The 14,525-nt window shown below is 30.2% G+C and overlaps 2 protein-coding genes across 2 annotated transcripts; one reads left to right on the forward strand and one right to left on the reverse strand.

Annotated features, from left to right (window-relative positions):
* Positions 1-84: 84 nt before the first annotated feature.
* On the reverse strand, positions 85-14,525 carry LOC113552034 (myosin light chain kinase, smooth muscle-like). Its single transcript, XM_026954692.1, has 8 exons — positions 14,146-14,525; positions 12,747-12,839; positions 9,399-9,489; positions 6,123-6,326; positions 5,481-5,622; positions 5,152-5,351; positions 4,904-5,056; positions 85-2,308 (listed from the first exon to the last, which is right to left on the reverse strand). The coding sequence occupies exons 2-8, from the start codon at positions 12,778-12,780 to the stop codon at positions 1,153-1,155; spliced, it is 1,980 nt and encodes a 659-aa protein (XP_026810493.1). The 5' UTR covers positions 12,781-12,839; positions 14,146-14,525; the 3' UTR covers positions 85-1,152.
* On the forward strand, positions 7,386-10,826 carry LOC113552035 (26S proteasome non-ATPase regulatory subunit 13-like). Its single transcript, XM_026954693.1, has 2 exons — positions 7,386-7,527; positions 9,579-10,826. Exons 1-2 carry the CDS (start codon positions 7,403-7,405, stop codon positions 10,678-10,680), a joined length of 1,227 nt encoding a protein of 408 aa, XP_026810494.1. The 5' UTR covers positions 7,386-7,402; the 3' UTR covers positions 10,681-10,826.

Genomic DNA, 14,525 nt, shown 5'->3' on the forward strand with positions numbered 1-14,525 from the left:
AAACAATATAATATTATGTTTGTTAGACATACATTTTTAATAGGTACTTAAATATAGTTATATAAAATTGTAGGTATACATCAAACGATTAAAACTATTAACATTTAATTAATCTTAAATTGAGCCAACGTTTTTTTTCATAATCATTATTGTGTATTATGAAGTAATAAGTAATTGACACATTTTTTTTTTTTACTACGGACTTTTGGTCATTTGTATAACAAAATCTATAGGCACGATTAAAACTAAAACGCAATTACTACTTTGGTATAATCCTATAATAAATAATAATATATAAATCAAAACGCAACTATAGTAAAAATAAATAACAAAACTAGTGGTTGTACAAAGTATATAGATAAATAATATAAACAATAAAAAAAAAATTTCTTTTAAAAATTAGAGAATCAGAACATAAAACACAGTATAATATACCTAATTAAGTACATTGTGTCTCGACAATAAAAACAACTTTTCGCACGGGGAATTAAATTACAAATACTGGAGTCGTATCACGGAAAGCACCGTATATTATATTATATATTAATAACACGGTATTAAAAAAGAATTGGTAACTATAAATTTGAGTTAATAGCGTGGTGTGAGTGTGTGTGTACCTATATAACGAAATCCAGTCGGAAGTACAACGTTGCCAGTGCTTTTAAGTTCAAACGAGAAAGTATATACGTATATATATCATACACTAGATATAAAATATAGAATAGGGTTATTATATAAAATATTATAGTGTACAGCGGGTATGTACATTTTGTATATATAAAAAAAGAAAATAGGTACGTAAAATAAAATATTTCCATGATGTGTGATGATGATCGATAACACGCGGAACTGTCGGGTTTCCAGCAGTATTATATATTATTAAGGGCCTATAGAGTGTGTTGTTAGGGATGCAGAGCGGGAACTTGTACTTACACCCTCAGTAACATTATATAATATAAATAATATAACACATTTCGGAGATTTATCGATAAACATTTACATATTATTAATTTGTGATAAAGGTATATAATAAATCACACACACACACACACACACACACATATATATAATATGTATACAATAAATCACACATACATATTATTTACGTTTAACTGTATTTATTATGGTATATACTTGCAGGGAGGGGGAGTATCAAGTGGACAAATTGGGTTCGGCCACGGTGTCACTGCCACCGTAGAACAATTTGAGCAACATTTCTCTGGCGGAGGTCAATTCGTGTTCGGGGGAGGCGCGCTTGCTGTGTGGCGCGGACCGGCACGACGACGATGCCGATGACGACGACGACGCTGCCGCTGCCGCCGCGGTCATATAATACAACAAGTTGCTGACGGGTGGCGGGGACCCCGCCGGCACGTCGCGATTCATCGACGAGAACTTGAACTTGGGCTTCCGGTCCGCAACTGCCGCAGTCAAGTGCTGCCTATTCAGCAACAGCTTATGCAAGCTGCTTCCGGAGCCGCTCGCGCCGTCCTTCTGAAGTGCTTCCGGCCGGTCTCCCAACATCATTGTCTGCAAGTCTCGTAGCTCCTGTCCCAGGAAATTGGACGACACAGCCGCCGCCGAAGACGTCCGGAAGTTCGAAAACGTATACGACACGTCTGACGCCCGTCGGTAATTATTGCTGCAGTTCGTCATCGTTCGGAAAGTTGTCTGCGACCAGGTGGTCGTCGACATCCGCTGTCTGTCTGCACCGCCTTGCATGATATCTAACGCCGGTGTTATGTCGATGGCCGCTGAAGAAGACATTCCAGAAGTCGTGTTATTCGTGTTTTGCGGTATGCTGGAAGTTGTAACAGTCGTGTTTTGCGGTATGCCGGAAGATGTAGCATCCGGGTTCTGTGGTACACCAGAAGTTATAACAGTTGTGTGCTGGGGTACGCTGGAGGTGGGGTTCGTGTCTCGCGGTACTGGCGCCGGCACCATAGATTTGCTTGTGGCGATTTCGGCGGTTGTAGATATATCTTCATCGTTTCCACACGTTTTTGACGATTCACTGTCCTTTTGTAGAACAACAGTTGGTGATACGGCGGTAATCTCCAACGGAGATTGGCTTCGCGACTTGCTGCATAACTCTTTCAAGTTCTCTTTGCTCGTATCCAAAGGCAACAGTAACGAGTCTTGTCCGGTGCATGTTGTAGTCTCTATCATCGCCACTGCTGGTGCTTGTATTGTATTTTCTTCGGTTTGTTTCACCAATTTTTTGCTCGAACTTTTTCGTACCATTTTCTTCGGTTTCTTCTTTTGCATCCATCGGTGCGATAAGCACTCAGTGGCAGTCAGACGGCTCCTACAATCAACCAACATACACACACAATAAAAATTCATAGCGAAAATCAAACATATGTATATTGGAGGACAGGATATATAGATTATTATACCTATCACTGGAAAATATATATCAAAATAGGAACGCACACACACATAGGGGCGGATTGTACAACTTGCTGCTCATTTGCCAAATTAAATTTACTATCCCTATCCTAACATAAATAACTTTTATATTACTAAATATCCTTAAATAAATTTATTTTCTCAATATTATGCAATATTTTTTCATTAAGTTAAGTTTAGAAAGAAAACGTTGTAATTCAAATATAATAAAAGCTATTTATTTTTATAAATTAAAAATGTATAAAAAAAAATATAATTTAATAAATAGAATAAATGTTGCTATAATAATATAGGTGATTTTATTATTTTAATGCTAACTATTCATAGATTTTTTTTTTCTAGATTTCATTCTTGAAAAGTCATCAATGATATCTTCATACTTTAATGAGTCTAATGGTGACATTAAGTCACTTTCTATAGTTAAAATGGTTAAGGAATTTAATCTTTCTTGCAACATAGTTAAAAATATTATATTAAGTCAATAATATTTTATTCTTTTTAAACGAAAATCGAACATTCGATGGTACAGTTAATAGCTAGTATAGAGATAAATATTTGAAGGGTAATTTCAATAGTATATAATGTATAACGTATAGTGTATTGTATAATTTGTACCTATCTATATTTTATAAACAATTAGATAAGCTATAATAAGTTACAATCGTCATCATCATCGACGAGTTCCTGGGAAAAAAATCCAAGTAATTACACTGTTTAAAATGTTAAAATAGTAAAATATTAAAAATTATTTAATTATGTAAGTTTATTAGCTATCACATATTTACATATAAAAACAAAATAAATATTCAATACAATTTTGCCGCCCTCCAAAATTTGACACATTATGCGGCTGGCTTATAGTTCGTAGTGCCTTAAATCCGCCCCTACACACACACATTTATACATTCTATAACGCTGACATAAAAATGTATTAAAATCACTGATATTTTTAGTAGGTAGGTACGTAATTATACATATTAAGTATAAATATTATGTATAGGTATCTGTACAATATATCTGGTATCTGTATAGTCAAGTTTATAAATTAGAACATATACTTTATAGTAAAATGTAAATAACAGCTAAATACATTATAAAGTACCTAGGTAATAGGTTTATAACAACGGTTTATTGAAAACATTAATACACCAATATAAAAACAGAAATCTTTTAAATTGTCACTTCTACATAGGTACCATGTTGTTGTACTTATAGGAGAGTACACTATTTTTATTAAACAGTTAAACAAATACACTAATTTTAAAAATAAATTTAAATTTAAACAATATTTTATAAAAATTATAAACTTTTAATTAAATCTAGAAAAACCTAAATATCCTAGAAACCCTGTTCTTTGTATTTAATTAAATTTAATAATTTTACTTGTAACTATTTAATTATGTGTACAACTATAAACACAACGTATCAACCAAAAGTATTATTATGTAGGTATCTATTTTATTTTTGTTGATAAATATATTGGTTAGAACTATTACTAATTAGTGATAAAAATATCAAGACTTAAAATAAATGCAAACGTATTACATAATTAAATATCCAATCAATTTCTACAACATACAGTTAATAACAAAGTAAATAATTTTTAAATACTTATTAATTATGATAGATATTTAAATCGTTCGATAAATTAAATTGTAATGGAAAGTAAAAATACGATGTTTTTGTTTACAGAGTAGGTACTAGGTAGGTACCTATAAAGAACTTAATTGTATGGTATATCTACATAGAAGTTAAATTAAAAATATTTTCATACTAACTTTAAAACACTTAAATCTGCACATTTATGAGCCAGTAAAATCGTTTTTATTAGTTTTAATGTTAATTCGATGAAATAAAGCACGTTTGTTTAAAAATAAAATCATAATGATATTATGTTTAAAAAGTTTATGACTCACGAAGCGTCCTTATTAGTCTTACTATATAATGTATATTAGTGTTAAACTACGTATGTAGGTATTTAAATAAAGATCAAATGCAATTTATTATACTACATAATATAGATAGTCAAGGCCAGTACTAGTGACATTTTACACATAGGCAAGAATGTAAGATTTAATTATTCCACCCCATTAAAAATATCTGCATATATTCACTGAACCGGCCCTGATAAAATCTCTACAATAGTCAGTATGTATAGCTGTATAGAGTGATGTATTTTTATAATTAGGAATAAAATGTGATTAAAAAAAATGTTTAATATAATATTATGTAAAAGGTAGTCAAAAAATTATCAGTGAGTTTTAATTAGTACAATATTATATATATTATATATTACATAATACAGTAAAATCCCATTACAACGAACTCCAAGGGACCGAATTTTTCGTTGTAACGAAAATTCAAATAAGCTCTTTATAAGCCTGCTTTTCGGCAGGAAACTTCTATGACTTTCGTTATAATGGGATTTTTCGTTGTATTGGTATTCGTTGTAACGGGAATTCACTGTACCACAATTCAACAAAAACCATACTTGTGATCTTTGACAAGAAGCTTTTTGATAAAATCTTTTGCGTCATTAGATATGGAATCGAATGCTTCATCATCAAAATCATATTGAGCAATTGTTACGTTGGCCATAGTTTCCACGTCAGTTTCTCCCATAAAAGGCGATAGACCCGATAATCTATAATAAATATATCAAACCAGGACATAATAATATAGACACTAAATTGAACTTCGGTATTTCGTTATAGTAGAAATTGTAAATTTATTACTTACAAAACATAACATATTACCCCGACAGACCACATGTCTGTTCCAAATCCGATAGCATCGAAGTTTACTACCTCAGGGGCTACAAATTCTGGTGTACCAAATAACACTTGGAGTTTATTTTCTGGATTGAATTTTCTGGCCAAACCAAAATCAATGATTTTAATACGATTTCCAGTTTTAGTTAAGCACAGTATGTTTTCTGGCTGAAATCCGATTAACACAATAGTGTTTAGACTTATATTTAAATTTAGGTATATAGGTAATCATCGCATATACATTCGTACAATAAACAATTTATGTAAACATGCTGTGATATTTAAATATATAGGTACCTTGAGGTCAAGATGGAGTATATTTTTCGAGTGAATAAACTGCACTCCCTCACAGATCTGTCGCATAAATATCGTTACAGCTTTTTCAGTCAATACAAAATCATCACCAATTACTCGTTCAAATAATTCACCTCCCTCGACTCTAGAAAATTAATAATTATTCGTATACAAATATAGGTAAATGTTCCAATTTAAAAACGGAGTTTTAATAAGTATGTAAATATCTATTGTAATTCACCAAGTATTCTCAGCCCTGGACCCCATTTTTTTCATTTAATAATACATTTATTCAAATTCTAATTTTTGGAATTTTTAAGTTAATTACTTAATGATTAGTATAATTTATGAATATATCATCTTTCGTACACTAAATTGAAAAATTTAAAAACTACTAGTTTAAATTCTGATTTTGATACAACAAAATTTCAAGAAAAATGATCTGTTAAATATTTTACAATAGAAAAGAGGGGGTTCTCATTTAAAAAATAAAAGTTAATATTTCCACAGAGCAGATATTCTGTATGTAGTATGCAAAATCTTAAAAATTTGATACGATCTTTAATTTTATTTAAAAATTGAATTGAATTACAATTGTATTGAAAAAATAAAAATAAAATAATAATTAAATAATGTTTCAATTACAATTCTAAAATGAAGCACATTGCATTATTTGCTTCAAAAGCGTCGTATAGTTGTATTAATCTGGGATGTTGAAGTTCACACATTATTTCTACTTCTCTTTCTACGTTTCGACGATCTTGTTTATGAACAATGCCGACGAATTTAGCAGCCAACATAAGACTCGTAGCTTTTTCTCGACATTTGAACACCGTACCAAACTTCCCCCTTTTAAAAGAAAAACAAATGTATAATATTATAAATAGATAGTTAATGAACGCATTATATTGGTAATACATTCTTGCTAGTTACTACCTATATATTTTATGATTGTTGTTAACATCGTTAAGTCGTTTCATTATTATTTAGGCTAAAATGCTTTTACTTACACATGCAAATTTTTCAATGTTTTTTATTTTTTTGAAACCTATGTTTTTAACCTATTTAAGAATAATAATGGTAAAACAATCAGTAATTGTCGGTCGAACTTAGTTTCGAAGTTATAGCGTTTTTATTATAACGCCCAGAGCCGGTATAGGTGAAAGGAGTGACTTCTTCGTACAGGCGGTAGGTACTTTAAAAGAATATGTTACAATAATACAATACTGCAATGCATGAAAAGAACTAAAAAGAACATCGTGAACTTCAAAACTTAGTTCGACCAACTATTCTGATTAAAACATTGTTCTTAAATATTTAATACACGAAAATTAAAAAAAAAAATTGGGTGGGGTAGTTATTGCATTTATTTTATAATCGCACACATGAAAATGTAAGTGGTATTGTTATATTCTGTAGTATTATCTAAAATGTTGTGCGGTTGTGCCTATAAATTATAGAGTATAGGATCAGGATGACTAATTAATTATTTATATTAGGTAGGTGGTAGCAGGGCCGACGAGAACTATGGTGGGCCCCAGGGCTGATCAATTCCGAGCCCTTTTACTTATTATACTTATTTTATACCTAACCTAGCCGGGCCCCCTTAAAGGTACGGCCCTCGGGGCTCTGGCCCCTTCTGCCCCACCTTCTCGCCGGCTCTGGGTGGTAGGTGTATAGACGAATAATTATTTGATTTTTGAACACTAAACTATAATGAACAGTCTTATAAATCGCACAATTATATAGCCATATTATGCCAGACGCCGGTGTTTAAATTTAAATTAAATTTGATTTAATAAACAAGAACAAACGTTGGCAGTATGTTTGAAATATTGTACGATAAGAGTTGGCATCACTGTAATAGTCTCCTCCTCTCACGACGAAAATAATGCCGGATTCGTGAATTGTATATTTTGTTATCAATGTTTTGTTCCGTGATATTATTTTATACTAATTTGAAGCATTACAGCACAACTTGCACAACAAAGTTAAATCAATTTTCATCCTCAAACTTAACCCTTTCGTGTCTTATAATTGAAATTACTATGTAAGTATTGTATATTATTATTTCACTGCTATTTATTAACACTAATTTCGTTTGAAAATATATTTTTAAGGCTGTATCTAAGTTATCGGTAAGCAAAAATCATTCGTTCATTATTAGGACACAATGACTAGACAAAAATATATGCTTATAATTGTTAGCCTAGTGTTATAAAGCTAAAAGTTAATAATTGGAACAAGTTCCAATCAACAATTGGAGATTCAACTATTTTTATTCATATTGTTGGAAAATTAATTTTTGTAGTATCCACCTATTATACCTATCTTAAATTTATTCGAGATTATTATTGACAATGATTTTAAGAATTTGCTATTCTTATTTAGTTATTAATTGGGTTTAGTATAAATAACATAATTTGTGCCTATAATAGTAATTTATGGAAAATAAAAATCATTCAATCATTATAAATCATAATATTTTAAACAAACATGTATTTAATAAGGATTAGTCATCAATTTATTTTACCAAGTAAATACATACAGTTTTAAGAAATTAGCATAACTAATAATATACCTTGGACTAGGTTGATTTTTTATTAATTAAATTTATTTAACAAAATAAAATAATTGAATTCCAATAACTATAATTTTTTTAAATTATAATCTAAACATTTTTTAATATCATTCAATACCTATTTACCAATATTAGTGTTAATATTGAAAAATTAACTACAGATGTAGTAGAATGTTTTCTCTATCTTGAAATAGATACTCAAGTAGATACTGTTATTAATTTTAATTTGGAATTTTTTAATTTAACTTTATTAATAAGATAACATTGATAATTGTATTTTAATAATGATCTTTGTAAATAAGTTCATTAAACTATTTTCTTAAACAAATTATTTATCATAAATAATCACAAAAAAAAAATATTACTACTACAATTCATATAATTTATTTAACAATTAACTTTTTATTAGTTATGAACTTAAAACAAAAGCATTAATAAGAATAGTGTATCCCATAAAGCCATAACGTTATATTTAAATTATTTGTATACTTAGAATAAAAAATATAACTTATTAATTTGTTTATTATATGGATGTTTATTTATAAACGGCTAATGCCAAAATATTTTTGTTATTATCATGCATTTTAAATGTTTACAATAAGTAGCAATATGTTTGTATTAAAAATGAATAATGCTTAAAATAAACTTGTTTTTAAAAATGTTTAAATAATTTGTTTGATCCATTTGCATTTTATATAATTCTTTAAGTAAATTAATTCTAAAATATCGGTACTGAATGTTAGTTTTAAATAAAATCCTTTTTAAAATCTTGTATTAAATACTAAGGTATGAAATCAAAAGAAATTATCTTTTGAAAAGATTTTCACAACAGTATTACCATAGAGTTTAAGTTGTTTTTAGACAGTTGGCATTAAAAGCTTTATATATTTTATAAATAGCTTAAAGCCAGCTAACATGGTCGTGATGGTCATTATCACATAGTTGGAATATTTGGTCAAACTCTACTAGTGCCAGTAAATAATAATTTACTTTGTGCACAACCTACGGTTTTATAATTTATCTTTTTAGCACTATTTGTTGTATGCATAGTTTATAATTAATATTACAGGTATTTATTTGAAATATTAATTATAGTTGATTTTTAGATTAAATTAAAGATTTGGCAGAAGTACTATATGTATATAGTATATTATGTTAATGTATTAAGTTTTAATTAAGTTTTGAATAAGTTATTATCATAGCCATATTAATGAATTATATGTGACATATAATGCATTATGTTTTAAGTAAAAATTTAAATTAGTATTATTTAATGGTCTGGCTCCTTAATCACATTAACTAATAATACAAATTTCTGTGAAACGTATAAAAGTTCTTACCGTCCAATTTCTGATTGTAGTTCATAGTGTTCTTTCATATCTACTCCTCTACGAATTGTAATATCTTTGTAAGGAAAACTAGGTTCTAGTTCTAAAAAAATAATTACAATAATTTAATTATTATTTATATATTGTACTTATTGTACTAAATTATTTAATCTAAACGTAATTTTTTTTTAGTTCAAACATGGCACAACCTGAAGTTGAAATGTCAGAATTGGAAGAATTACAAACCAAAAAATTATGGCATCAATTGACTTTAAAACTCTTGGCCTATGTTAAGGATACAAATGTTCAAAAAAAGGTTGACTTATTGAATTTCTACAATAAATTTATCCAACCAATAGAAAGTAAAATGAATTCTTTTGCTTTGGTTGAAATTGTTTCATATGTAATTCCATTTATTAAAGAACCAAAGGAAGCAGTTATATTTTTAGAAACTCTGGAACCCAAAGTTAAAGACAAAGTCGAAGCTTTAATTTTTGCTAAAGTTTTAAAAGGTGAAATACTTTTGGATAAATTGAAAAATCAACAAGACTGTTTGGTTGTTATTACTGATGTCGATAAATTGCTGAGTGATCTGGATGAAATATCTCCTGTGCACAGTCGATATTATTTGTTGGCCAGTCACCTGTATCGTATTCAAGGAAAGCATACTGAATACTACCGCACTTGTTTGAAGTATTTGGGTGCAATCGATTTGTCTACTATTAGCCAACCGGATCAAATAAGAAACGCATTTTTATTAGGTCTTGCTGCATTACTAAGTGATGACATTTATAATTTGGGTGAACTGCTCATGCATCCCATTTTAGATTCATTAACCAACACAACAAATTATTGGTTGGTAGAACTATTAAATGCGTTCAACACAGGAGACATTACAAAATTTGCCAAAATGAAACCACAGTGGGCTTCTATACCTGATATAGCAGTTCAAGAACATAAACTCAGACAAAAAATTTCCTTACTTTGTTTGATGGAAATGACATTCAAACGACAAGCTAAAAACAGGTGTTTATCATTTCAAGAAATTGCACTTGAGACACAGTTATCATTAGAACAGATTGAAATGTTGGTAATGAAAGCTTTATCATTAGGTCTAGTTAAGGGTAAAATCGATCAAGTCAGTGAAGGTGTATACTTGGAATGGGTTCAACCAAGAGTGATGAACAAAACACCAATATCGGGTATGATTGGTAGACTGGACACATGGTGTTCGGAAGTCAAGAACATGCAGTACAGGATGCAAGACGAAGCCCAAGATTTTTTGAAAGTTTAAACTTTATAGTATATTTATTATTATTAAGGTTTGTTTATAAAATATTCTTTTCAATAATTACATCGTACCTAACACAAAAATGTATTTAATCTGATGTATTTTATAAGATTTGTTGTAAAAACGTACAATAAAATTGTGTGTATAACATATTAACAATTGTGTATTATGTTTTTAATTTTCTCATATCTTCTTTTATTCATACTAATTCCCTGTGTAAGTACTATGAATGATTTTTTTTTTCATGTAGGACCAAAACACTTTCTTCTTAGGCATCGGATTTGATGGGTAGTGGGCACTCAAATCTCTATCTTTATAACTTTTTAAATTCAATTCATAATGTACCAAAGGGCCAATTATTTATCATTAATGTGTATCTATTAATTTTGTGAAATATGTTTACGAGATTGTTCGGTTGTTTCCTCAACGAAGGAGTAAAACGAAATAGTAAAAAAAAAAAAAAAAAAACTATGCCAGAGAATGGTACGGAAATTCGGATTGGCAAACGTTCAAAAGCTATAGGTGTGCACTCACGAGTCACGACGTGCACTTGGTATATTATACGGCGATCGCGGCGTCATTCATTACACACCGTTAAGGCGGTCTAGAGGAGCAATAGAGTCAGTGGCGTGTGCGTAGTTGGTGGACCCGGCTTGCGGGGCTTTTATAAATAGGTGAATTTTTCGTACACTCGGACGGAAAACAAAAAAAAAAATATGCGGTCATTGTTGCCAAAAAAAAAAAAAAAAAAAAACGTTTATACCGTGGTACGTTGTACGTTTATAATAATATATTTTAATATTATTAATATTATATATACACATCTACACGCGTATAATAGTAATAATAATAATAATAATATGATAAAATTACGCTAACGCAGGCACGCAGCAACAGAAAAGAAAGACAGCGTCCGGTCGGCGGTAGGAGATACGCGTCGGACTGTCTAATTTTAGCTCGGCCAGCGTATTATTATTATGTTATAGACTATTATAGTGTCGCCGCTGCTGATCTCGCAAATACTTTACGCTCACCGGACCGAAGAGCTCGGACAACGGCAGCCGTGTTCTTCGTGTATTGTGACGGTTTTTTTTCCACCTTGTCACCGCCCACGTACGGGTCTCGCGAAATCCGTACCGCGTATAATAGCTTGCTATAATATATTATATTCATTCTTCTACACACGCGCGTGTAGAGTATCCCCCGAGTAAATGTTTAATGTTTTTAATATGTTTTACGTGTACTCTATTCGCGTTGTTATTGTCTATCAAATGTCCAGTACTTATCACTGCCCACTAACAAATAATAATATAAACAGATTTAAAGATTCTCATACCTAAAACACGTATATAAAAAGGAGGGGGCACTTTAAGTGTCCATTCCGTCAACATACAATATTATGTCAAGTATATCTTAGTACGAAAATTATTAATAATTTCTATGACTTAGTTATTATTTAAAATGCTTAGGTGGATAGGTATACTCAAATCTATGTGCTTAGCGTCCTCGAGTACCCCCCCTCAAAAAAAAATTAAGAATTAAAATCCTATGTTCTGACTTCATTCCTAACCTCAGGTTTGTTACAAAGAAATTATAGCAAGTATATAACTATATTCTCCAACAATTTCATCGCAGACTAGATTTCACAAAATGCAACAAAATTCTTAAATTTTATTTTACAAAAATTGATCCCCCCATGAAGAAAAATCCTGGCTACATTACTGTATTGCACGATTTACAGGCCAAGAGCATATTAGGTATATGTGCAACACAATGAAATTTAAAGACTCCGAAAACAAGACTTTTTTTAATCTAAGTTTCTAAATCAATTTTCCGATAGGACTTAAAAGCAAAAAAAAATATTGAAATGTAGATATACTTCTTAAATAACGAGGGAATTAAAGACATTAGTCATTAATAAGGAACATATAGTTCCCAAATATCTTCTCAATATTGTACTACTACACTATCATGTATGTTTGTTTTTATGTATTATAAATACTTATAATCATAATATAATATATTACAGCAGTAAATTAGAAGTAAAACGATCAAAAAAATACTTTTACCTCCTATTGGATCTGATTCGTCCACTTTAATCATGATTACTTCGGGAGTCTCAGCACCCGAGAGTTGGAGGATAATCCGTTTGTTGACGACCTCTAAAAATTTAACAAAACACAAGCTGTATTAACAGTGGAAAACATAAACGTACGCGCAATAGGTAGGTCGATTTTAAATTCATGTTTTGGCGCCATTTATGTACCGCTGTCGCTGCATTAAAGATGTAGCCATAATATTAAACTTTGTAGCTTTTACATGCCGAAAAATTAAAAACTGTACCGAGATATTTTAGCAGTAATCATACATAAACGAAGTATTTAAATTGCTATAGTAAATAATAAACGATCATACGAATTTGACTCCTTTATAATGTTAACGATTTGTCTACAGTCACATAATCTATATTTTGTATTCATTTTTTTGAAAATTTGTGACTTTTTATAAATAAATGATTTACATACCTAAAGTGAAATTGATAAATGTTAAAATAATTTAAGTTCCTAACTCATGTATTGGTAGGTATCTCGGAACTTTGGATTTTTTTGATTGAATCTGACGGGACGACGGAACTGCTATCGGATTCAGAATTTTGAGAAGGATATTGCAAAGTTTGTAGTTTTCGAAAAAATCTCCAGGCGAAGCTATTGGCAATAAAATATATTACTTGCATATGTGGTTATAAATAGACGACCATACATATTACACAGATTATGCATATATATAAAGGCGTGTTCTATATGCACACGATAAAATACAGTATCCATAAACAAAATCAAGAATCGTCCGCACGTCGCACACTATGTATCTACCTACGATTGGCGTCTGGCTTAAAATATTATGTCATATTAATGGGTAGATATATTTTTATTTCACGCGGAAAAATTAATGATATAAAATTTATGAATATTATTAACTATAGGGTTTTTGAAAGAAAAATTCCGTTTATTTTTACGTTTATTATATCTTATTAATTATTAATTATTATTGATTACAACGATAATATTATATTATAGTTGCAACGAATATCACCCATCATATATTGTGTAGGTACCTAATACCTACAGATACGCCAGGTCGTCAGAAACGAGCAGTAACCAGTATCACAGACTGACAGACTATATGAAATTGTTATGCTAACCTATTACCTACTAGTCTTTGTCAGTACTTTGTTAATTATTTTATAAGTAATGGTTTCTGCCTGCTACATTATCATATAATATAATATTTATATAAATCAATTTTTCAAAAATGTCACGGTACAAGAAACGATCAAGAACGATTAGTACATGAAAACATTAAAGTATTTTAAATTTTAATTTATACTGGGCACGCACGAAACACATAATACGCGTATTATACATTTATATACATATTAATTATAGAATTTGTATATTTTATAAATACCTGAGTATAAAAAACCAGGCCGACAAACGGTTTTATTTTAAAAACGGTTCTTAGTATAGACGTGTAGGATTCGATTTTGAAACCCGTAAATCACCAACACCGTCAAACGAATTCGAGCTTATCGAACGGTTAAGGATAAAATTCAACAAAAAAAAAATCGCGACACCGTGAATCCGTGATCCACGGACGAAAATTTTGGGTGTCGTTCGGATCGTTTGAAGTGCTGTGACAAAGCGATTGTAGATTATCGTTGTTGCAATAACTTCAATAATTATGTAAAAAATACAAAAAATATATAATATGGAACGGACCGCCGCGATAAGACGACAGCGAAAGGACAAGAGGAACAATAACTGTCACGCCGGCACCTGAACGCGCGC

The sequence above is a fragment of the Rhopalosiphum maidis genome, chromosome 2 (assembly GCF_003676215.2).
Source record: "Rhopalosiphum maidis isolate BTI-1 chromosome 2, ASM367621v3, whole genome shotgun sequence".
NCBI classification, from domain to species: domain Eukaryota; kingdom Metazoa; phylum Arthropoda; class Insecta; order Hemiptera; family Aphididae; genus Rhopalosiphum; species Rhopalosiphum maidis.